The 24,771-nt window shown below is 46.3% G+C and overlaps 1 protein-coding gene across 1 annotated transcript in view; it reads left to right on the top strand.

Annotated features, from left to right (window-relative positions):
• TBX5 (T-box transcription factor 5) overlaps positions 1 to 24,771 on the top strand; it is a 48,644-nt gene that overhangs the window by 6,909 nt on the left and 16,964 nt on the right. The window contains exons 5-6 of the mRNA XM_007938193.2: positions 2,088 to 2,240; positions 14,891 to 14,982. Coding sequence (XP_007936384.1) covers positions 2,088 to 2,240; positions 14,891 to 14,982 — 245 coding nt within the window. The remainder of the gene's footprint in view (positions 1 to 2,087; positions 2,241 to 14,890; positions 14,983 to 24,771) is intronic.

The raw sequence follows: 24,771 nt of genomic DNA, 5'->3' as shown, positions 1-24,771 counted from the left end.
ACTTTGATGTAAGTCGTGGGACAGACTGGGCATGTTTTAGAAGGGCCTCACGTGCATTTTCCAGGAATGCTGGGGCTTTTGGGGCATCGACTGCAAGGAAGTGGGACTGCCCCCCAGCCCTATTTCGCTCCCTGCTGTCCCTCGGCTGCCGCTGCTCTGGGTGTGCCTTTGGGATCGCACTGGGCTGCTTCCTGGAGGCACCTGGCTCAGGCGCTTCTCCTCCCAGCCCTGCCCTATTTGGGGAGCCTCCACTCCTGCAACTTCCAGGCCTTTCCACGCCCGGAGCAGGGGGCCAGGTGCTCGGAGCTGAGCTGCCTTCCCAGCCGCCACACATTCCCGCCCCAGACCTCGGATTCTTCCCTCGGATCCGCCTTCAGGGAGTTAGGAGCCGTTAGATTGCCCTCGCGCTGAGGTCTCCACGTCGTCCCTGGCCGTCAAAGCAATTTGGCTAAGCCCGGGCGATGGCCGCGCCCGCCGGGGGCTGCGGCGGCCCGCGGGGCCCCGCTGCGTCTCTCTGTCGCCACGCCGCCCCGGCCGGCGTCCCTATCGGCCAGGGAGGCGGCCGGCCCAGGCGGCCGGAGATTAGAGCGCGCAGCCCGGGGTCCCGAGCCGGGGCCCGCGAGCTTGTCGCCCCTCCCCCGGCCCGGAGGCAGCTCCCCTCCCCCTCCCCGGCCCGTCCTGAGGGTCGACCCAAGAATTCTGCCCCTGGGTCATCACTGCAAATGATCAAAGAGACCTCCACGGGTCCATTTTGGGGTCCTGGGGAAAAAGCAGGCGGGATTTCCAGGCTGGTGAACGTGGCTATTGGCCCATTGTGTGTATGTGTCGGGATGTCTGGATTAATATTAGCGTTAAGGGCCAGAAGAGTCTTTAGAACAACAAACAGTTTTATCAGCATAGATGCTCATCTCCTAGGAATAGACCTAATTCCAGCAAAGATGTGGGGCGTGGAGCTCCCTAGGAAAATCGTACTGGTTGTTGGCTGGTTGGTGGTCAGTGTGGGTTCATGGTGATCCCAGGTGTGCACAGTAAAACTGCCTCATAGCGTTTTCAAGGCTGTGCCCTTTTGGAATCAGATTGCCAGGCCTGTTTTCTGGGCGACTCTGCGTGCATTCGAACTTCCAGCCTTTCAGCTAGTAGCCAGTACCGTGAGGTTTGCACCACCCTGGGTGGTTATTGTTAATATAAACAATAGTGAGTGTAACCGCAGCCCACCTACAGCCGTTAGGATGCCACTTTCCCTGGAAGCACCCCTGAAGAAATGAGAAGGAAAAAGCTCCTCCCCCCAAACCAGAGGCAGCAATTCTGGCTAGTGTCAGCCCCGAGTTATTCCAGCGAAAGGTCCTGAAATGTTGATAACGTGGATAAAAGAAGCCTCAGTTGAGGGCCACCAGCCCTTCGCTTGATGGTGGGGGTATGAGCGAGTGTCAGCTCCCCACCTCTCTCTCCCCATCTCTAGAGACCTCAGCGACTGCTCTGAGTCCTCTGCCCACCCCACACCTACATCCTCTGTCCCCATGGACTCTCTGCACCTCCCCTAAACAAAGGGTGAAGATTCCAAGTCAGTTCCAACACTTGGAGCCCCAGGAAAGGCTGGGCAGGAAACCCACGGGTTTGTTGTTAGCCCGGCTCTGTATCTGCCAGATCCCTTTCTCTGTAGCCTTTAGAGTTTTGGGGGCTCGTTTGTATGTTTATTTATTTGTTTCTTTCCATTCCAAAATTGTCGGCCAAGGCCAGTTTTCCCGGAGTCTCGTTCCTCTAAAGACTCCTTTTCCTCCCGTCGGGGCGGGAAGTGCCGTATGCAGGGAGTTAATTTATTAAGCAAACTTTATTAAGAATCCTGATTTACTGCCGTGTGTGCCTTGGGTAGATTCCTGGAATATTACCTTGGCTTTTTTGGTTGGAAATTGTCATTTGTGAAATGTTTCTTTTTAATGAAATCACTGGCCCCTTTTCAAAACAAAAGAGAAGGGGGAAAAAAAAAAACCTGACTCTTTACGAAAGCCTATAACGAAGCTGATTTGGGGACTGGACAGCAGGTTTTGCGTTTCTGACAATCTCATGTTCTTTTCTGCTGTTCTCTGTAGATTATTCTAAATTCCATGCACAAATACCAGCCCAGACTGCACATCGTGAAAGCGGATGAAAATAATGGATTCGGCTCCAAGAACACGGCGTTCTGCACCCACGTCTTTCCTGAGACAGCGTTTATAGCGGTGACTTCCTACCAGAACCACAAGGTAAGCTGGACCCCGGGGACCCAGTGCCTGTGGCTGACCTGCTCATTTGCATGTGTTTGCACTGGGGTGTCTGCCTAAACCTTGAGGTTTTAATGGCAGGACTGCAACCCTTTGTACTATACTCATGGATTTGGCATGCCAGTCTTGCACACGTGCATGCGCGTGCACGGGCGTGCGCGCGCGCGCGCGCACACACACACACACACACACACACGCTCCACGGTCAGAAAACAAACTAGTCCAACCACAGATGCCCTCACACCCGAATGCAATGAATTTTGTTGCACTCAGGAAACAGTGAGTGAAAAAAAAAAAAAAAAAAAAAGGTCAGTTTATTGCATAACTCCATGTCCTTGGGTGGGGTGGGGAGAGTGGACCTGGTGACCATCCTGGTGGGTCCCCCTTTTTCTGTTGGGGCTCAGTCTCCTTCTCCCCTCTACGCTCTACTCCCTTCCTCATGGATGCATCTCAGCTCACATGGAGCAGGTGGCAGAGGTGCCAGAAATCTTGTGTTGGGCTTTCCCTACACTTCACCAGTAGGTTCACTTGTTGTTGGGAGCCATTGAGCCAATTCCTATTCAGAGCGACCCCATGCCACACAGTAGGTCCTCTAGCCTGAAATCTTTATGGAAGCAGCTGACCAGGTCACTCTCCTGAGGAGATGCTGGGTGGGTTCAAATACAGAGGTGAGTTTTTAACCGTTTCACCCTTAGGGCTCTGTTCAGTTATTACTGAGCCCAGACCACTTACTAAAGCAAGGTTTGCATTGTAAAACAAAGCCTAGAAAGGGAGCAGCCTACAGCACTGTCCCCCAGGACTTAAACAAGCCCCTGGAAACCATGGCATGGTGCAGAGAAGAGAAGTTCCCGTGGCAGGAGTCCTGTGACTTAGCTGGGGCCTGCAAACGTCATTCCAGAGAGGTGGTACCCAGGTGGGTGGTGCTGGATGGATTGTGGAAATGTCAGACCCCATGCTGTTCAAAATTCAGGCCCTGATTTGGACATTGAAAAGACAATGCATTGCAGCAGGAGTGCCCCCACACTGCAGGTTGAGGGCTTCTCTTTTCTTTTTCCAGCAGGAGAAAGGGCTAGTCTTGCCTTGTCATGGTTCACCTCTGCCTTTAGAAACCTGGGTGCGTGTGGATTCATTTTTACCGGGGAGGGGGTGTCACGGAATAATTCCTAAGCCTTGTTATGAAGTGAACTGGCATCTAGAAAGGGCGGGCGGGTGCTGGCTCTGTGGGGTTGAAGACTGCTTAGAAGTAGTAAGCGGTGATTTGGGGTTAGATGGTAGTGGGAGGGGAGAGGAAGGGGCTCCTAAGGGGTCAGGAGCACAGGTCACGTGGGCAACTTGCAGAGAAGAATGTGTGCACTGGGGGTGTCCTCCACAGCTCAAAGCTCCACCTGCAAGGTGAGGGCAGGGGAGAGCCAGGCAGGAAAGACTAGGGAAGGGGAAGAGGCAGGCATAGCACCCCAAAGCTGCTTGTCCCCCACGGAGGTCAATGCAGTGCAGACTGGTGGCAGACAAGGCCCTACGACTGTTTGCAAGTGTGTGGGTAATCTCCAAATTTGGGGTTAGTGACCAGGCTGAGCCATGCTGGATGGACCTTTCTGAGCCACGCGGCCTATTGGCCTGTGGGGACCCAGGTCTTGAATGTGCTTCCTTCCAGAAAAAGACCCACTCCTCAAATGCAATTCCTTTTTATTTCCCCCCTAATTTTATTGTATTTTGTTGGTGTTGAGAACATACACAGCAGAACATATACCAATCCCACAGTTTCTACATGTACAGTTCAGGGACATTGATTATATTCTTTGAGTTGTGCAACCGTTCCCACCCTCCCTTTCTGAGTTGTTCCTCCCCCATTTCACAGACAATCACTGCCCTCTAAGGCTCCTATGTAATCTCGTAAGTAGTTGACAATTTGATCCCATAGAGATCATTATTAGATGAGCATAATGTCCCAGGCAGAACGTTTTACTAGTTAAGCTGGACTTCAGGGGATATTTTTGGTTTAAGGTTTCAAGATGGTCTCAGGGATCTAGGAGCTCATCCAGCCTCCAAGACTCCAGAAAGTCTGGTGTCCACGAGAATTTGCAATTCTGTTCTGCATTCTCTCCCTTTTGTTCAGGATTCTTCTATAGAACCATCGATGAAAATGTTCAGTAATGGTGGCTGGGCACCATCCAGTTCTTCTGGTCTCATGGCAAAGGAGGCAGCTATTCATGGAGGCTGTTAGCCACACATCCCATTCCCTCCTCCTAGTCCTTACTTTCCTCCTTCCTCTATTGCTCCAGGTGAATAGAGACCAATTATTGTGCGTTGGATGGCCTATTGCGAGCTTTTAAGATCTTAGGCACTATGCAGTGAAACTAGAAGGTAGAACAGAGGCACTAACACATGTTATGAGGCCAATCTATTGGGATGTCTTATGAAACCATGACCCTAAACCTCCAAACCAAGGAACCAAATCCCATGAGGTATTTATTTGTTCATAAACAGCCTCAGAAGCTACTCTTTTTTTCCCCCAAAGATGTTGTTATAACTATCACACAATTTTTTGCCAATTCAACTTTTTACAGGTGTACAACTCACTGATAGCAATTTCAAGAATTAGCAACCGTACCTTTGATCAGTGCGATTTTTCCATCACCGTTAACCCTTTCCCCTTTCCCTCCTGCCCCTTGTAACTGCTAGTAAACTTTGATGTTCGTGCATTTACCTTTTCTTGTCTTTTAGTGTAAGTGAAGTCATATCATGTTTATCCTTTTGTGATCGACTTATTTCATGCACGGTAGTGTATTCAAGCTTCATCCATACTGTAGCACCTGTCCACCTCATTGCTCCTACTGGCTGAGTAGTATTTCCTTGTGTGTATGGACCACATGTTGTTTACCTTTCACCTGTTGTTGGGCATTTAGGTGGCTTCTACCTTTTGGCTGTTGTGAATAGTGCTATAATGAACATTAGTGGACAAGTCTCTTTTTGAAGTTCTGCTTTCAAATCTTTTGAGTATATACCTACGAGTGGAATCGATCGGCCACATGGTAGGTCTGTTTTTAGTTTTTCTGAGGAACCACTACATTGTTTTCTACAACAACTGTACCATGTTATATTCCCACCAATGATGGATAAGTGTTTCAGTTTCCCCACATCCTTGCCAACATTTATTATTTTGTGTTTTTGTTCTTTAATCAGAGCTATTCTGTTGTTGTTGTTATGTGCCGTCGAGTCAGACCTGACTCATAGCGACCCCTCCTTGGGTTTCCGAGGCAGTATCACTATGGAAGTAGATTGCCTCATCTTCCTTCCAAGGAGTGGCTGGTGGGTTTGAACCGCCAGCCTTCTGGTTAACAGTCAAGTGTCTTAGCCACTATGCTACCAGAGCTCCCTATTCTACTGGGAGTGAAATGGTGTCTCATTGTGGTTTTGATTTGTATCTCTCTGACAGCTAAGGAAAGAGCCCTGGTGGTACAGTTGTTAAAGTACTCAGCTACCAACCAAAAAGTTGGTGTTTTGAAGCCACTAGCTACTGTATGGGAGAAATATGTGGCAATCTGTTTCCACAAAGGTTTACAGCCTTGGGAACTCTATGACACAGTTCTGCTCTGTCCTATAGCGTTGCTATAAGTCGGACTCAACTTGATGGCAGTGGACTTGTTTGTTTGTTTTCTTGATGGCTAATGACACTGAACATCTTTTCATGTGTCTGGTGGTTATTTGAATATCTCCATTGCCACTCCATAGAAAGTTGAGGATTGGTTTTTTTATTTCTGTGAAAAAGGCTGTTGGAGTTTTGATCAGGATTGCATTAAACCTATAGATCCTTTTGGGTAGTATTGACAACTTAACAATATTAGGTATTCCAGTCCGTGGACATGGAACATCTTTCTGTTTATTTAAGTCTTCTTTAATCTCATTCAGCAGAGAATGCTTTATCGTTTTCATTGTATAAGTCCTTCAAGTCCCTGGTCAGATTATTCTTAGGTATTTTGCTTTCTTAAACTGTTTCTCTAATTTCCCTTTCAGATTTCTCATTGCTGGTATGTAGGAACCCAACTGATTTTTGTTTGTTGATCTTGTACTTTGCAACTTTGCTAAATTTCTCTATTAGCTCTAGAAGTTCTCATGTGGCCTCTTTGGGATTTCCATAAACAGGATCATATTATCCATGAATAGAGATCATTTTACTTCTTTTTTCATATCTAGATATCTTTGATTTCTTTTTCTTGTCTTACTGCTCTGGCTAGGACTTCTAGTACAATATTGAATAGAAGTGGTGAGAGCAGGCACCCTTGTCTAGTTCCTGATTTGAAGGAGAAAGCTTTCAGGTTTTCTCCGTTAAGTATAGTGTTGGCTGTTGGCTTTTCATACATTCCCTGAGTCACACTGAGAAATTTCCCTTGTGTTCCAGTCTTTATTTAGAGTTTTCATCAACAAAGTTCTTAGGTTTTATCGAATACTTTTTTTTGTATCCATAGACATGATCATGTGGTTCTTTGCCTTTGTTCTGTTACATTGATGGATTGTCCAGTGTTGAACCATCCCTGCATTCCTGGAAGAAATTTCACTTTGTCATGGTGTAGGACTCTTACTATGCTGTTGGATTCAGTTTACTAGTATATTGTTGAGGACTTTCACGTCTATATTAATAAGAGATATTGGCCTATTGTTTTCTTTTCTTGTGGTGTCTTTGTCTGGTTTGAGTATCAGGATTATGTTTGTGTCATGGAATAGATTAGGGTGTATTCCTTCCTTCTCTTACCTTTTGGAAGAGTTTCAACAGTGTTAGTGTCAATTCTTTTCTGAATGTTAGAATTCCCCTAGGAAGCCATCTTTTCCAGAACTTGACATCTTTTCCAGAACTTTGTTTTGTTGGGAGGTTTTTGATCATTAATTTGATCTCTTCAGTTATTATGAGTCTGTTGAGATTTTTCTATTTCTTCTTGAGTCTGTTTGGATAGGTTGTGTGCTTCTAAGAATTTGTCCATTTCATCTGCGCTATCCAGTTTATTGCCATACAGTTATTCATAGTGATCGATCATAATTCTCTTTTATTTCTGTTGGGTCAGTTGTAATGCCTCCTCTTTCATTTTTTTGTTTTGGTTAGTTGCATCTTTTCTTTGTCGGTCTAGCTAAAGGTTTGTCAACTTTATTGATCTTTTCAAAGAACCAACCTCTGGTTGTATTTGCTGTCTTTATTCTTTTTCTGTTTTTGATTTTATTTATTTCTTTTCTGAACTTTGTTATATCTTCTGGTAGATGTAGGCATAGTTTGCTCTTCTCTTTCTAGTTCCTGGCATTGTTGAGTTAGGCTGTTAATTGGGATCTTTCTTCTTTTTTATGTGGGCAATTATTGCTATAACTTTCCCCCTGAGCACTGCCTTCACTGCATCCCCTAAGTTTTGGTATGCTTTCATTTTCATCTGACTCAGAAATTTGTGATTTGTCTTTTGATTTCTTCCTAGACCCATTGGTAATTTAATAGTACATTGTTTAATTTCCACATGCTTGTCTATTTTCCAGGTTTTTTCTTTTTCTGTTATTGATTTCTAGCTTCACTCTGTTGTGGTCAGAGAAAATGCTTTGCATGATTTTAATCTTTCTAAATATATCAGGACTTTCTTTGTGACCTAAAATGTGGTCTCTTCTGGTGAATGATCCACGTGCATTCGTGTAGAATGCATATTGTGCTGTTTTGGGGTGGAGTGTTCTATGTGTGTCTGTTAAGTCTAGTTGGTTTACAGTGTCATTCAGGCTCCTGTTTCCTGGTTGATCTTCTTCGTGATTCCTTTCAAAAGGGGAAGGAGGATTTTTCTGAGTTCCTTCCACTTGTTGAGTAAAGAAAGCCAAGGTTAAACGTCTCGCAAGTTGCAAAAATATTCCAGGCCAATTTGAGACTGGCTGCTTAAAACCTGTTACCCTGCGGCTGCTGTAAATCTATGCTTAAATTTGTGGTGGCGGTCACAGGAAAAAGATGGGCAAAATTGTAAGAAGGGAGCGCAGTTCCCCATATAAATATGTTTGGAGGCTCCCAGACCCAACGGAGGGGCCAAAAATATATCAGATCCCATTCTTTCTTTCTTTTCTCCTGAGGAAGCCTGGGTTCACACAGGAAGGACAGGAAGGGGTGGAAATTGGAACATAAGCTGCCAAGAAACTCGTGGGTGCTCAGGTCCTTCAGGGGAAATGGCTGAGCTTTATGCAGCTGTGGCCTTAGATGGGGGCCATTTGGGTGGGTAGGTCCCAGGGAGCACACTCTCAGGCATGTTGTCTTTCTTCTCTCTCCATCTCACTCTCCCCTGTTTCTTTATCCCTTCCTCTCTCTCCTTCTCCTTCTCCCTCCCTTCCTTGCCTCCCTTCTTTTCTTTCCCTCTCTTTCTCCCTTCCTCCCTCTCTTTCCCTCTGTTTCCGCACTCCCTCCTACTTCCCTTCCTCTTCCTTCTTCCCTCCCTGGCTCCACAGATTTATTCAGGTATAAAAGCAAACTCACTGCCATCCAGGTGACTCCGACTCATAGCGACCCCTCCTTGGGTTTCCGAGGCCGTATCTCCACGGAAGTAGATTGCCCAGTCTTCCTTCTGAAGAGTGGTTGGTGGGTTTGAACTGCCAGTCTTCTGGTGAGCAGTCAAATGCCTTAGGTAGTACACCACCAGAGCTCCTGATTGAGGTATAATTGAAATGAAATAAACTGCACGTATTTGAAGGTGCTCTGGTGGTGCAATGGTTAAGCACTTGACTGCTAACCAAAAGGTTGGTGGTTCAAACCCATTAGCTACTCTGTGGGAGTGAAGACCTGGCAATCTATTCCCATAAAGATTACAGCTTAGGAAACCCTGTGGAGGAGTTCAGCTCTGTCATATGGGATCACTATGAGTCCAAATTGATTTGATTGCACACAATAACTTATGCCATGTTTGAAGTATGCAATTGGATAAATCGGACATGTATTTACCTGTCAAACTGTCATCGCAGTTGCTCGTGATCATAGCCCTACCCACAACAAACCAAACCAAGCCAAAACCACTACCACTGAGTCAATTCCAGTCCATACCAATCCTGGAGGACAGCATAGCACTGCTGCATAGGGTTTACAAGGCTGTAGATCTTTATGGAAGCTGACTGCCACTTCTTCCTCTCATGGAGCAGTTGGTGGGTTTGAACCATTGAGCTTTCAGTTAGCCTCTGAGGGCTTTAACCACTGCACCATCAGGGCTTCTTATGATCACCTGCAAAAATCTCTATTTAAAAATGTCTATTTAAAAAACATGTATTTAGTGATAACTGCATGAGCAAATGCCTGCTTCATACAGTCGACGTGCGTGTCAAGAAGACATAGGGGATTGTATGTTTCAGCGTGCAGTCTAAGAATCTGCATCTCCAAATATGCCTTTGGGTGTATGTGGATTTGAGGACCACATAAAGGGTTTATGCACAGAAATTGTGAGTATTTTTTTTTCTTGGTTGGGTCAGGGAGCCCAGCTGGGGTGTTCATAAAGGTCTTTTCAGCCAGCCTGAAACCCAGAAGAGGGGAGACATGGGAGACAACTGTCTGTCACTCACCCCAAATGGCGTTTACCCCACTTCTTATTTGTAGAGTACCAAAAGGCACCTTTTCCCCTTTGTCAAGAGCAAGTCCAAAGCAGTCAAGTCCAGAGCCCTGCAAACATTCCCGTCGTGGATATATGATGTGTGACTGAAATAAGTGGCCAGGGTTATATGTGATTTGTGGGCTCAGTCTCCTTACTTTATTGTCCCACCTGGTCTGGTGTTTAGACTCATGACTTCATGTGTCGAAGCCAGCCAAGCTCTAACCCACCAGAACACAGAGAAAGGAGTATGACTCTGAAAGGCAGATTGGCTGGGTCCAAACCCATTTGGCTTTGGACAAATGACTGAACTCAGTTTCCCCATCTGTGAAATGGGGATAATGATAGAACCCACCTCACAGGGGCGTTGTTAGCATTAAATGGGAAGGTTCATAGAAAGTGTGTCAGGCTGTGCCTGTCACAGAGTAGGCACCAAGCCTTTGAGCCAATTCCCTGGGATTGACTAGTTAGTGATCCGCGTATTAACAGGGCAGTTCCATCGAAAACACAGACACTAGAAGCCTCTCCGTTAACCAAATGGAAGTCCCTGACTATTTTCAGATTTTAAATACAGTCTTGTTACTGAGGTTGACACAGCTATGAGTACCAGTCGTAGGGGTTTAGCTAACTCATTCCCAGCCCAGCACGTTGGTTCGAGGACTCCATGTGTCTAGCCTCACACTGTGGACAGATGACGGGGGAAAGCGAAGCAGTGGATGGGATATATTATCCAGGACAGTTTGGGAAAATACAAGCCAACAGTTTTTGGTCAAAGGGCTCAATGCCTTCAGGGTTATCTTTCTTCATTTGGATGCAGGTACCAGGTGGAGGCAGGTATGTGGCAGCCTTCATTTCTTACCCTGTAGTCACCAGCCCGTATACCATAGGACTCCTAACGATGTGACATATTTCCTCAGCCCAGCTGTGATCCTGAGCTGGATTTGGGAGTTATTTCCCCAGATGGTTGACAGCTTGAAAAAGATATTTAAAAACTCGAATCTTCCCCAGCGACGTTTGCTCTGTGAAACACGTTTTTGTGAGGTTTTCGCTGCGGTTGTCAGCAGTTCCCTTCGAAAGCCCTAGAAATATTTAGGTGTTAAAAAAGGGTCACGTGGGTAGCGTGTTTCCCTGCTCTGTAACAATGGCTGTGTATGTGAGCATGGCTATCCCTCGTATTAGCTGACATTGCCATTAAAAGGCATTTTCCTCCTGCTTAAATCATTGTGGAAGGAGTCTGTATTTATGAGGTATGAGCTTGCTGCTTGGGACCAGGAAATGAACCCTAATAGAGAGAAATAATTAAGATTTTTGGCTCTCATGAGAGGTTTTTTTCCCCCCCAAAAGCAAGAATTCACAACAATTATTCTCATTAAGTTTTACAACCTCTGTCTCACCAGTTGGAACTGGTATTTATATATGTTTTTTCCCCATTCCTAGCTCCCCCTCCCCACTCCCGGATATCCGGTTTTATGGTGATCTGGGGGGAGTACGTTTGTGTGGCAAGTAGAGTGACTTCCAGTGGGACCCCGTGGTAGACCTTCAGCACCCAACTGTGTCATTTTGTGTACTTGTGAGCTAACCTGCACATATGAGGAAGGGGATTTGGTCAACAGGGTTTTCATATGTGATTGGCTGTATACAAAACATGACCCACACTGCTCACCTGCAGATAAACTTGTATGTTAACATTTCCCAAGAGTGGGTCCTATAGCCTGTAGGCATATATGGAGTCCCTGTGTGTTGCATATGGCTAATGTGTTCAGCTGGTAAACAAAAGGTTGGAGATGTGAGTCCATCCATAGGTGCGTTGGAAGAAAGGCCTGGCAATCTAATGAAAAATCAGCCAGTGAAAACCCTATGGGGCACAGCTCCCCTCTGACACACGAGGTCGCCGTGAGTCTGGGTCAACTCATTAACAAGTGGTTTTTTAATTAGAAACATATATACACACTCTACCCCGTAAGAGATTTGGAAGAACAACATAGCTAAGGGAGCTCTGGTAGCATAGTGCCTAAGGCACTTGACTGCTAACCAGAAGGCTGGCGGTTCAAACCCACCAGCCACTCCTCAGAAGGAAGGTTGGGCAATCTACTTCTGTAGTGATACCACCTCAGAAATCCAAGGAGAGGTTGCTATGAGTCGAGGGCACGTAACAACAACAACAACAAGTGTGTGTATAGCAAACTGTGCTTATCGTATGTGATCCTAGTTTTAGAAGCCACAGTGATAAGCTCAAGAAGTAAGAATAGAAAACCTGTTTGAGGCACAGGCAGTGGGCTTGAGCAAATGGTTTTTGCTGATAAAAACAACATCCGTCAACATCCGTCAAAACGTGGCCTCTTTTTGTTTTTTCCTCGGGGCAGTTTTCTGTCGGGAGCTTTCGGTGGGACAGTGACACCAGGAACAAGCTGCTAATTCAGCCTCATGGCTCACCCTCGTCCTCCTCGATGTTTCTGGGGACCGGCTGCAGTGACTCTGGTGGAGGCAGGGAGGGAGGGCTCCCACCCTTTTATTGTTTCTCTCATGGTGGTAAAAATATGTAACAAAACATTTCTCAACTCAACAACTTTTACATGCCAGGTTCTCTGCTGTTGATTTTGCTTATTCTGTTGTGCGGCCACCCTCACTGTCCTTTTCTCCAGTTACTCTTCTGCCATTAACAGAAGTTTGGTGCCCCTGGTCAATGTTTCCCCCTTCCACCCACCCCTGTTAACCATTAATTAGCTTTGGTCTCTCTACGGTTGCTTATTTCACATGCGTGGCATCAGACAATATGTATCCTTCTGTGACTGACTTCTTTATTCAACACAAAGTTTTCCCCTTCATCCACATTGTGGCACGTATCAGGACTTCATTTCTCTCTTTATGGACAAGTGACATCTACTCCTTTTAAAACGATCTAATTTTTACTTTTTTTTTCATTTAAAAGAAAAAGATCTGTGATTATTTGGGTAGTATCTTATTGTGACAAATCGTAATGGGGAAGGCAGTTTCCATTAGAAGATGGTTTCTTAGATTCTAAAATAGAACTGGATCCCAGAGTTCCATTCGTATTAACATGATTAAGACTGTTTTTAAAGACTTTTCTATTCACTCTGAAGCATCCAGACAGACTCAAACCTGCAGGACTGAGTCCAGTCAAGTAAATGAACCAAAAGAAGCAATATGTATACAAAAATACCCACACATGTTTTTTAAGAAAGTTAATTATACATATATTTTTCTTGTGATGTACACACATCTACATACAGAGTAATTTTACTTTCGGTATAGAATCTGGGGGTGAGAAGCAAACCTTATAGGCTATCTCCTCCAGGGAACAGAGTTCGATGCCAGAATGCCTTCCCACACCAACGGGCACATTTATAAGGCTTATGCATTAAGTGCCTTAGCACAGTTCTCCAAAGCCAAAGATTGTGTTGCTGGTGGCACTGAGATGATTTGGGGGTGGGGGTGCTTGAATAGAGGATAGAATCGCAAGAGACAGTTGGTCGTTTCTCAATGATCTTTCTGTTCTTCTGCCAGGAGACAGTCTTGCTGTTGTTGTCGTCAGGTGCCGTTGAATTGGTTCTACAACAGAATGAAACACTGCCCGGCCTTGCGCCATCCTCGCCATTGTTTCTATACTTGAGCCCATTGGTGCAGCCATTGTGTCAGTCCTTGTGGTTGAAGGTCTCCCCTTTTTCCACTGACCCTCGACTTCACCAAGCATAAGGTCCTTCTCCAGGAGATAGTCTTAGCTCAGCACTGAGAGCAGTTGCCATCAAGTCGACTCTGACTCTTGGAAACCATGTGAGTGAGAGTAGAACAGTGCCTCACAGAGCTTTCAGTGCCTGATCTTTTGAAAGTAGATAGCCAGCCCTTTCTTCCGAGGGACACCTGCATGGACTCGAACTTCCAACCTTTCCGTTAGCGGTGAGCAACAGTCAGGGATGCCTTGCATTAAATACCTTCCTGAAAGTGTCTAATCTCCTTTTTACCATGAAGAGAAGCACATGTCAAGCATAGAGCTTTCTCCAGATACCAGTAGAGAAAATTTAATGTATCTGAAAGGTCAAAAATGTCAATATTTGAAAATATGATACTTTTTTTAGTGAGTGGCAAGTGGTTCTAGTTCATCATATAGAGAAGTGCTGCAATATTTTGGGGTGATTGATTTAACTAAAAAGTACCTCGATTTGAATAGAAATGCTCCTCAAACCAGCTCACGGATGCTAGATGGGTAGGACCATGATTGGAAAGGTGAGTCTCAAATGTTTAAAGAGTGAGTCATGTTGTCTCTCTGTCTCCAAAGTGATTCGGTATACAAAAATTTCATTTAACATGGCTGACCGGAAGACCACCTGAGGGAGCCCTGGTGACACAGTGGTCAAAGCACTTGACTGCTAACCAAGAGGTCAGCAGTTGGAACCCAGCAGCCGCTCCGAGGGAGAAAGATGAGGCAGGCAGTCTGCCTCCAAAGACTTAGTACCTTGGAACCCTCTGGGGCGGTTTTACTTTGCCCTCTAGGGGTGCTGTGAGTTGGAATTGACTCAACAGCAGTGGGATTTTCCACCTGAGCTGAAAAACTATCTTCAGAACTGTGAAATGAGCTATGAGGCGCGGTAGGGGCGTGGAAGCAATAGCCAGGATGTGTTTTCTCTGGAAACACGTGGCTAGACCGACCCTTTTGAATGGAGATTACCACACTTCGGACAGGAAACCACCACATCACCATGCACAAAGGAGGTGGGGATTGGTTGTTGAGGCCTCAGTTGTGTTTGGAACACAACATTCCAGGATTGGGGCAAAAAAAACAACATGAAAATGGCTGGAATGATGTCGAGTGCATGGATCCAATGAATGGGCAAAGCGAATCCAGGTTTTTTTCCCTTTGAAAAGTAGTCTCACGGGGACGTGTAGCAAACCAGTGTTCCAGTGAAGTGCTGGGTCCCGTTGATGTGAGTGGCTTCCTGTGTCTCTGTGTTGCCGGAGGCTGAGTTTCTGTAACACTTACTAGGAGTGCATGTCCCAGGATCTTGTAGCAGTTGGGTGAAAACCCGTGTTCTCTCTTTCCTTCAGATCACCCAGTTAAAGATCGAGAATAATCCCTTCGCCAAAGGATTCCGGGGCAGCGATGACATGGAGCTGCACAGAATGTCAAGAATGCAGAGGTAGGAACGTGGCTGCCCAGCTGTGCCTCCACAGCACGCCCTGTGCTCGGAGAGAAGCCAGCCGCCAGGGCTTTAGAGCAGGGCTGACCTGGGTTCAAAGTTCAGCTTTACCTCTTCTTGGCTGTGTGATCTGGGGCAAGTTGATGAATTTCTCTGAGTCTCAATTTTCTCAACTCTAAATTTAACCATTGCAATGAAGTGTGGCTCTTGCCAGGATCAAATGAGGGGATGCATATGAAGCATGTGGTGCAGTGCCTAAAACATTGTTATCGAGTGTCGTTGAGTCAGTTTCAACTCCTAGCACCCCCCATGTGACAGTAGAACTGCCCCATAGCATTTTCTAAGCTGTAATCTTTATGGGAGCAGACAACTAGATCTTTCTCCCATTGGATGGGTTTGAACTCCCAACCTTTTGGTTAGCAGCCAAGTGCTTAACTGTTATGCCACCAGGGGTCCTTCCCATCCCCATGTCCCTTTCAAATAGGCCCAAGTGAACCAGTAACAGTGCAGTGCCTGCCTCCACCAGCCTTCCTGCCTGTAGACTGCCAGGTCCCAGAGCCCAAGGCCTTGTTATCTACCTGATCTTCCTCACCTGGGGCTTGTCCTGCCAGATAGCGTGAAGAATGTATCATCTAGGGATGAGAAGGTGCAAGGTCAGATGGTGGTCTCCATTTGCCTAGGGAACAAAAGCTACCACTTCCCCTTCCTTTGCCTTCACGAAGCTCCCTCAGTCTCCTCTCTTTCTCTGCATCAGTCACAACTGGTGAATGGTTTTGTTTTTGGCAACCGATCTTGGTAAATGAAAAAGAAGTGAATGTCTTGATTTCCTGGGAGTGAAATACAGACAGACTCAACACCATGCACTGGGAGACTGGAAGTGGGTGCTAAAAACTCCTTGGTATTTTGACATATCCTGTGGTCACAGCTGCTGATATGATGAATAGAAGGGACTGTAGCAAAGGTACGTGATGGGAATTGGGTTTGATTGGAAAGGATCATGAAAGCGTTGCCAGTTTCGTCAAACAGATTCTCTCTGCCTCTTGATGAGCTTCCAGAATCAACTTAGCAGCTGGTAATAGAATTAAAAATGCATCTTTGTCTCCTCCCTCCTTTTTTATCCCCCTTTTGGTGGGTTTAGACCAAAAAAATTCCAAACCCTTTGCCATGGAGTCGATTCCAGCTCCTAGAGTCCCTAGAGGACAGAATATGACTGTCCCATAGGGTTTCCAAAGGTGAACATCTTTACAAAAGCATCTTTCTCCTTGAAGCAGCTGGTCGGTTCGAGGCCCATTCACTCAGGGCTCCTTTTGGGTGAGTTTTGTGTTTCAAAATAAAGAGAAGTCTTTAGGATCTCTTCCTTTACCCTTTCTGGAGAACATGGAAAGGGAGAGCCAGGCAGATCAACAAGAAAGACAAGGGATATACAGGTGGAGGGAGGGAAAGGGTGGCTGGTCACCAGTGTGATTGTCAACTGCCCTTTAGCTATTGTGACTCATCACGACCCTCTGTGTGCCAGAGCGGAACTGCCCCGGAGGGTTTCCAAGGCCATGCCCGTTTGGAAGTAGATCACCAAGCCTGTCTTCTGAGGCTTCTCTGGGTTTGAAACACCAACCTTTCAGCTACTAGTTGAATCCTTAACCATTTGTGCTACCTGAAGGGACTCCTCTATAGATGCTCAGTAATTGACATGTTGGACCCCAACTTCCAGAGTAAGAGCCTCTTCTGTCTTTGTGGCCATGTTAGGAGTTGCAGTAGGGAACTGGAGCCCTGGACTTAGCCACTGGTTATGTTGGCAGAGTGGACAAGGTCATCAGCTCAGTTCTAGAAATGGCCTCTGGGCAGTAGTTGAAGTGAAGCTGAGTGGCTCAGATGGAAGGCTGTGGAGTCAGACAAGCTGGGTTTCCACCCTCGCTCTGCTGTTTATCAGCATATGACCTTGGTCAAGTGACTTCCCCCCTGGATACTCAGTATCCCTGTCTGTAGAGGGGCATCAGAAAGCCCTCCCTGTTCTAGGGTTGTTTGGAGAATTCCCTGAGGGAGGTGTCTGAGGAGAGCTTGGTTCCTAGTACGTGTGCAATACACTTTACTGGATTTGGAGGAAGACTCCCTGTTACTCCCAGTGTTGTCCTTTTCAGAATCTTCTGGACTATGTCCCCAGCCCCTAGGTTGTAGTAGGTACTGACAAGTGAGGACCATGACTCTCACGGGTCTGCTGTGATAACAGCCAGGCCCAAATGGCAGACTCACTGTCAGTCTTGTAACCCTGTTACCTGTCCTACACACAACCGGTGACAGCTGGCTTAGGGAGAAAAGCCGTGTGTGTGTGTGTGTGTGTGTGTGAGATTGCCTCTGATTCCAGCAATTGGAAGGAGGAGAGGAGGGTGGGGTTATGGAGGGCTAAACATTAACTCACCCTTATCCCATGTGAGTAACCCATGGATCAATTATATGGATTAGCTGGCGAAGGTCTGCTGCACCCCTCCCTACAAACTCTCTTCTCCCCACTCTCCACATTTAGAAAATACAGGCAGTGTTTTAGTTATTTTCCAATACTCATTGATGGTTTCTAGTTCTAAAAGCAATTGGCCCTTTATCATAAAATGGAAAGAGTTCTAGAAAAGCACAAAGAAGAAAATCAAATCACATAATTTGAAAATTCTCTCTCTAGTGACAGAAACTGTCTGTGTTTGATTGCTAATCTAAAGGTCAGTGGTTCAAACCCACCCAGTTGCCCCATGGAAGAAAGGCCCATTGGTCTGCTTCCGTAAAGATTGCAGCCGAGAAAACCCTCTGGAGTGGTTCTACTCTGTAACATGGGAGTTGCCATGGGTTGGAATCAACTTGATGGCAGTGGGTTTGGTTTTCTTGGTGGTTAGCAGACTGATGAAAATATGTGCCGGGATTATTTAAAAAGGTTAGTGGATGGCTTAGAAACAATCTTATTCCCCAAACGAGTGTTCCCCAAATTTTAGTACTACTGCACTGGGGACAAATGAGATGATTTTACATGGTACACACAGGCACATTAGAGCTGTGGTTTCATCCATGGCATGCTTAGGGAGAGACTAAGTTCAAAGGAAGGATGGAAGGGAAGAGAGAAGGTAAGAAAGAGGAAAGGAAGGTAATTGAAGGGAAAATAAGTAACTGAAGGTTCAGCTGGTGTGAAGATTTGATGAACACCTCGAGGTAACATGCAAATGTCAGAGATTTGGAAAAGGACCCATAAAAGAGGGTTGGGAGCATCACTGCTGTTTAAAACAATCTCGTGTGGTTAGCTGCCAGCCAGTAGACCTTGGACTCATGACAGCCCCATGCGCAATGGAACAAAGCGCCACCCGGTCCTGCACCCTCCCCGTGATTGGTGGTGGATCGGATTGTTTTAATCCACAGGGATTTCACTGGCTGATTTGCCAAAGTAGATTGCTGGGCCCAGGTTGAGGGAGAACAAGGGCTCCTCCTCTTGATAGAAGGAGTGCCAAAAAGTGTGCAGATACGTCTTAAAACTGCAAAACAGAACAATGTGTGAGCAGTTGAGTGGAAAAGCAATCTATTCTATACACTTTCACTCCAATCACAGTAAAAGTGAAAAGTAAGCTCCATGTTGGGAGGCTCTTAGCACAGTGTCTGGCCCGAGTGATGTCTGGTTGCTATTAGGTGTTGAGACCCAGCCCCTGCCCTTGTGAACCCAGTAGCCAGGTTGGTTTGTCCAGAGTCACATGGCTAGTTAAAGGACAGAGGTCTGGCTGCAAACTTGGTTTCTGTAGGGTGGATGGAAGCCCCCTTTATATCACACGGTGGCCGCTTGGCTTGTAAAAACAGATACACCCAGAATTCCAGCAAGGAGTGGCGAAGTGTTTCTTGGTAATTCTTCCTTCCCTGCACGCTGAGTGACAGTGAGCAGTGGCTGGTCCTTGGGCCACCAGCAGGGCCACCAGCAGAATTTATGGAGCATACTGGGGGCTAGCTTACGGTGGCTGTATCTCACCCAGGGAACTGGGATGGCTTCAGAGTTCTTTATGGAGGGACTGGGGCAGCCTGCATGCCCTCTTTAGTGGGCTTCTGATGCATTGAGGGAGAAGTGGTACCCTGATACCTTGCTGGCCTTGATTTTGAGCCACTCAGCCAAAGAGTGGATGAGGTAGTCTAGGGCCCAGGACTTCCCAGCCAAACCAAGCCCCACCTGTCACTCAGTCCCAGTGCCTGGACATCTCTGCATTTCCACATCAGAAACTGACCATTCTCACTCACCTCCATGCACGCCTGTACACAACTGTTCCTGGTTCCTCTATGGCACGGCTTCTTGATCTGGTCCCAAGACCTCCTTTGAAAATCCAAAGAAACTAAGGGACTCTGACCTCTGAAAAGCACACGATATATAAATATGAAAAAAAAAAAATTCCAATCATTTCAAGGGATTTGTGGACCCTGGTCATAATCATTGTTGATAGGTGTTGTCAAGTCAATTCTAACACATAGCGACCCTGTAGGATGGAGTAAGACTGCTCCATAGGGTTTCCTAAGCCTTGATTTTCATGGGAAAACATTGCCAGATCTTTTATCCCATGGAGCCACTGCTGGTGGTTTGAACTGCCAACCTTTCACTTGGCAGCCAAGCACTTAGGCAATGTGCCACCAGAGTTTCTCTTAAGCTGTGAGCAGGTTAAAATCCTTCAGCTGGACCCTCGCCCCCTTCTCTCTCCCTTCCTTTCTGATTTTAAAATCATGTTCAGCTCATAACTGCAAATGATCATTTTTCCAAACTGCGGGCTGTTGTATTTCCATGCTCACGGGTAAAGGTAGTTAGAATGTCCGATTAATGAGAGTTGATGTCTAAGACAATGTTCTGGAGATGGTATGAACCTCCCACTGATGGCTGTTATTCTGGCTGGCCACATGGTCTCCTCCATGGGAGTCTGTGCATGTAAAACACGAGGGGGTTGGGTGCGGAAGGCTGGGCCAGCAATAGTGACGTTGTGAGCAGAGGCTTGCGTGAAGGACCCCTTCCTTCCATCTTGGATCACAGACGTCTGCAAAGACACGGATGCTCAGAACTGCCTCCCGCCTTTCCCACTCACCTGCAACACTGCCCTCCCCCATCCTTCCCCCACCTATTCCCTTGGCACCTACTCTTCAGGGACAGGCCTGTGAGCAAACCACTCACTCATCCAACTTTGATCAGAATACTCAGTGTTTGGGTAGATATCATGGTTACCTGGGGAAGCTTGTTAAAAAGGCAAATTTGGGGGTCTCACCCTCAGAGGTTCTAAGGGAGTGGTCAGGAACTGCATGTTTACAAGTCTTAGGTGATTTGGATGGAGGTGTCTCGTGGTCACGTGTGGATAATCCTGTGGCCCTAGATGATGATGAGGAGCACGTGTGTGAGTGTATGGCCTTATTTTCTGCAAATAGAGCCCCTATTCTGAGCTATTTGCATAAAAAAGACAACTGTTTACTTAATGCCCAGCTTTGGCTACACATTAGAATTCTCTAGAGAAATACCCTCTATATTTTTATTATGAAATTTGAAGACAGAAAACTTGAAGGAAATCCATATACCCACTGCTTAGATTCTGCAATTAATACTTTGTTACATATTTTCTCTATTACACATCTATCCATTCCTCTACCCATCCGTCCATCCGTCCATCCATCCATCCATCCATTCACCCCCCCCGATCCATCCATCCAACTTATTTTTTTGGATGCATTGCATTTCAAAATAAGTTGCAGAGATGAGTACATTTCACCTCCTGAACACTCTACCAAGCATATCATTAACCAAAAATCAGTATTTGTTTATGATTTGTTATTTTAGGTAAAAGTGACATGCAGCGAAGTACACAGATATTAAGTGCGCTGTTTTCTTTTTAACAAGTGCATTTACCCATGAAACTCGACTAACTCACTGCCATCGAGTCGGACCTGACTCATAGCGACCCCTCCTTGGGTTTCCGAGGCAGTATCTCTAGGGAAGTAGATTGCCCAGCCTGCCTTCCGAGAAGTGGCTGATAGGTGTGAACCACCAGCTTTCTGGTTAGCAGTCAAATGCCTTAGGCATTACACCACAAGAAACTCAAGTCACTATCAAAATAGGGAACGTTTCCATCACCCCAGAAAACTCCTTCATGCCCTTTCCCAGTTAATCCCTGCCTCATCTCCTCCTCATCAGAGGTGATCCATGTTCTGACATTTTCTACCATAGATTAGTTATGTCTATTATAGAATCTTATGTAAATGAAATCCTACAGTGTGTGCTCTTTTGTGTAAGGCCTCGTCCTTCTGGGGAGCTTTTCAAGCTTCTAATGTGTAGGCAGCAACCAGAACACTGCCATCGGACTCTCATGGGAGTGGTGTGGGGTGAGCACACACATCAGTAGCTTTTAAAGTTCCTCAGTTACAGCCAACCTGAGACCTGCTTGTTGGTAGTTCAATGGTAGAATTCTTGCCTTCCACGCAGGAGATCCAAGTTCAATTCCTGGCCAATGCACCTCTTGTATAGCCCTCACCCATCTGCCAGTGGAGGTTTGCGTGTTGCTCTGATGGCTGAAATCAGCAGAGCTTCCAGACAAAGACAGACTAGGAAGAAAGGCCTTGAGACCTACTTTTTTATTTATTTTTTTATTAGGATTTGGGTGAAGATTTACAGAGTAAATTCACTTTTCATACAGCAGTTCACATATACTTTGTCTCATGTCATTGACCAAAATTTACAATGCAGCAGCTTCCCTCCCACTTCCTCCCCATAGTTACCTCCTCCCAGTGTCCATCCCTTCATACTCTTCTGCACCCTGAGCTGTCTCCCTGTGCATAAGCAGCCCTTCCTTCTCCCATGATTGTTCTCTCCAGGGCGTGTGTTGAGACCTACTTTTGAAAACCAGCCACTGAAAATCCTCAGGGCACAATGACCGCATCCACAGCCGATCGTGGGGACGGTGCAGGACCGGTTTGATCCATGGTGCTCAGGGTTGGCTGCAACAAGTGGTTTAACAAAAGGGCCCTTGGCCTCAAACCAAAGTCAGCACAAATGATGGGGGCTCAGGGCCAGAGAGGGAGGAGCTCTGCGTTTCTTAACCAAAAAGCCAAACCCACTGCCACGGAGTTCATTCGAAGTCATTCTTGGTGTCTCTCAAATCATACGGACCCGGCTGAATCAGTGGTGGGAAACTGAAGTCACCTCTTGGTGCCCTTGTGTTCTCACCAGAGATAGGACACACAGCGTTCCCTGTGCCCCTCCCCAGCTTGCTGCTGTGGTGTGAGCTGAGTAGTGTTGTAAGCACTTTGTAGCCATGAAGGAGCGAGCGATTATTTATCATTGTCCTGGACCGAATCCCACCTGGGGCGTGCCCTCCCCAATCCCTGCACATTGGAATGGAATAACTTCCTCAGCATATTAGAAAGTTAATAAATCAGAAAGCTTTTGAGGGAGTGGGGAGCGGGGAGTGTATCCCTTTTTAATTGTAATCACAGATTAAAGTACTAGGAGAGGAGGGATTTGCTCTGTGAGAATGGGGATTTTAGCTCTGGTAGCATAGTGCCTAAGGCACTTGACTGCTAACCAGAAGGCTGGCAGTTCAAACCCACCAGCCACTCCTCGGAAGGAAGGCTGGGCAATCTACTTCTGTAGTGATACAGCCTCAGAAACCCAAGGAGGGGTCGCTACAAGTCAGGTCCGACTCGACGGCATGTAACAACAACAACAAACAACAACCTTGCCCTGTTACATTCTGGTGATGTAGTACTAAGGCACTTGACTGCTAAGCAGAAGGCTGGCAGTTCAAACCCACCAGCCACTCCACAGAAGGAAGACTGGGCAATCTACTTCCGTAAAGATTTACCACCTCAGAAACCTGAAGGAGGTCGCTATGAGTCAGAATTGACTCGATGGCAGTGAGTTTTTTTTTTTTTTTTTGGTTTTAACCTTGCCCCAATATGCTGCCTTAGTGGTTTGAAAAAGGCTGCTGGATATTGGTAAGCATCACCAAGGGAAAAAAAAGCAAAAAAACTCCAACCCACCAGCACCCCTGCCACCTGCTCTTGTGAAAAGGCCAATTCAGTCTGCTGTGGTTGAAAATGTTCTCAGGGCGTTCGTTAGCGAGCAGCAGGCTAAGGATGCAGTTTCGCTATGGATTTCAATATTCCCTTGTAATGTTTTACAACCCAGACTTGGTGACAATGGCGTCATTCACTGCACTCATTCACGTGGATCAGAATGTGAGGGGATGGAGGCCAAGCCAGGGAGAAGCTGTCCCAGGGCTCCGACCCTCGGAGGGATGCCCAGAGTGAGGTGGGGTACTCAGGAACCCTGCTGGTGTCTGATAAGCCTGACCTCTCAACTGAGCATGTCCACGGGGTGCTGGGGGAGCCTGTGGGTCTATAGAGAGCAATGGGATTCCACATACAGTTGAATTAATGGGTGATCTTGACATTGCCTGAGAGATGCCCAAGTCTGCTGTCACCAGGATGACAGGATGGCTGTGTTGCCCAAACAGTTGGTGGCAATGGTTCCTTATTGGCAAATATACATTAGCAGGCAAGAGGTTTAAGATGGGATCAACCTGGGTTTAAAGCTGAGCTTTACCTCTTCCTGGCTGTGTGATCTTTAGCAAGTTGATCAAGCTCTCTGAGTCTCAGTTTCCTCACCCTAAGTTTAATCATTCCAGTGAAGTGGGGCTCTTGCCAGGATCAAACAAGGAATGCATGTAAGTCATCTAGTGCCTGAATAGTGTTATTGCCATTGAGTCAATTTCAACTCATAGCAACCCCACCTGACAGAGTAGAACTGCCCAGTAGAGTTTCCTAGGCTGTAATCTTTGCAGGAGCAGATTGCCAGGTGTTTCTCCCATGGAGCCCTGGTTAGGTTCAAACAGTAAACCTTTTGGTTAGTAGCCAAATTCGTAACTCTTGTACCGCCAGGGCTGCTTGCCTGGAACATTCAAAATGAAACTCGCTGCCAGCGAGTCGATCCCGACTCATAGCGACCCCTCCTGAGTTTCTGAGGTGGTAAATCTTTACCGAAGAAGATTGCCCCATGTTTCTTCTGCAGAGCAGCTGGTGGGTTTGAACTGCCCACCTTCTGGTTAGCAGTCAAATGCCTCAGGCACTACGCTACTAGAGCTCCTTGCCTGGGATATTAGGAGACACTTAAAGAAAGTCATAGTCCTTACCTGCAGGTTCTCTTTTTATTGTTTTGGATAAGTTTTTCAATACACGTAAGAATTTACGTTTTAAAAGGTCCCAGTCATCTGGGAGGAGATAGGAGGAGAGTATGGTAAATGGGGATGGTAATTGGAGCTGTGAAATCAAATGTTAATGAACTGTTGAATGTAAAACAAATCAATTTTGTAAATCTGCACCCAAAGCACAATAAAAAAATTAAAAAAACAACAAAAAAATATGGATGATGATGATGATGATGATGATAATGATGATGATGATGGTGATAGAGAAGCAGCAGCAGTAGTTGTCTGTGGCTGCCCCTCTTCCCAGGCACATAGGGCTTTTCAACTTTCACTTTCATTCTCTTGTGCCCTACCTTTGTCACTGACAGTCTTAAAAGCTTTAAAACCAAAAACCAAACTCACTGCCGGTGAGTCAGATCCAACTCATAGCGACCCCTCCTTGGATTTCCGAGGCGGTATCACTACGGAAGTGGATTGTCCAGTCTTCCTTCCAAGAAGCGGCTGGTGGGTTTGAACTGCCAGCCTTCTGGTTAGCAGTCAAGTGCTTTAGACGCTAAAGTTCCTTTAAAAAAAGCTGTAGAGGAACATATTTAATCTTCGTATCCCAAAG

Source organism: Orycteropus afer, unplaced genomic scaffold (genome assembly GCF_000298275.1).
Source record: "Orycteropus afer afer isolate SDZICR_OR568_19922 unplaced genomic scaffold, OryAfe1.0 scaffold00048, whole genome shotgun sequence".
Classification (NCBI taxonomy): domain Eukaryota; kingdom Metazoa; phylum Chordata; class Mammalia; order Tubulidentata; family Orycteropodidae; genus Orycteropus; species Orycteropus afer.
Note: the sequence above shows the minus strand (reverse complement) of the source record. Positions and strands in the feature narration are given on the sequence as shown.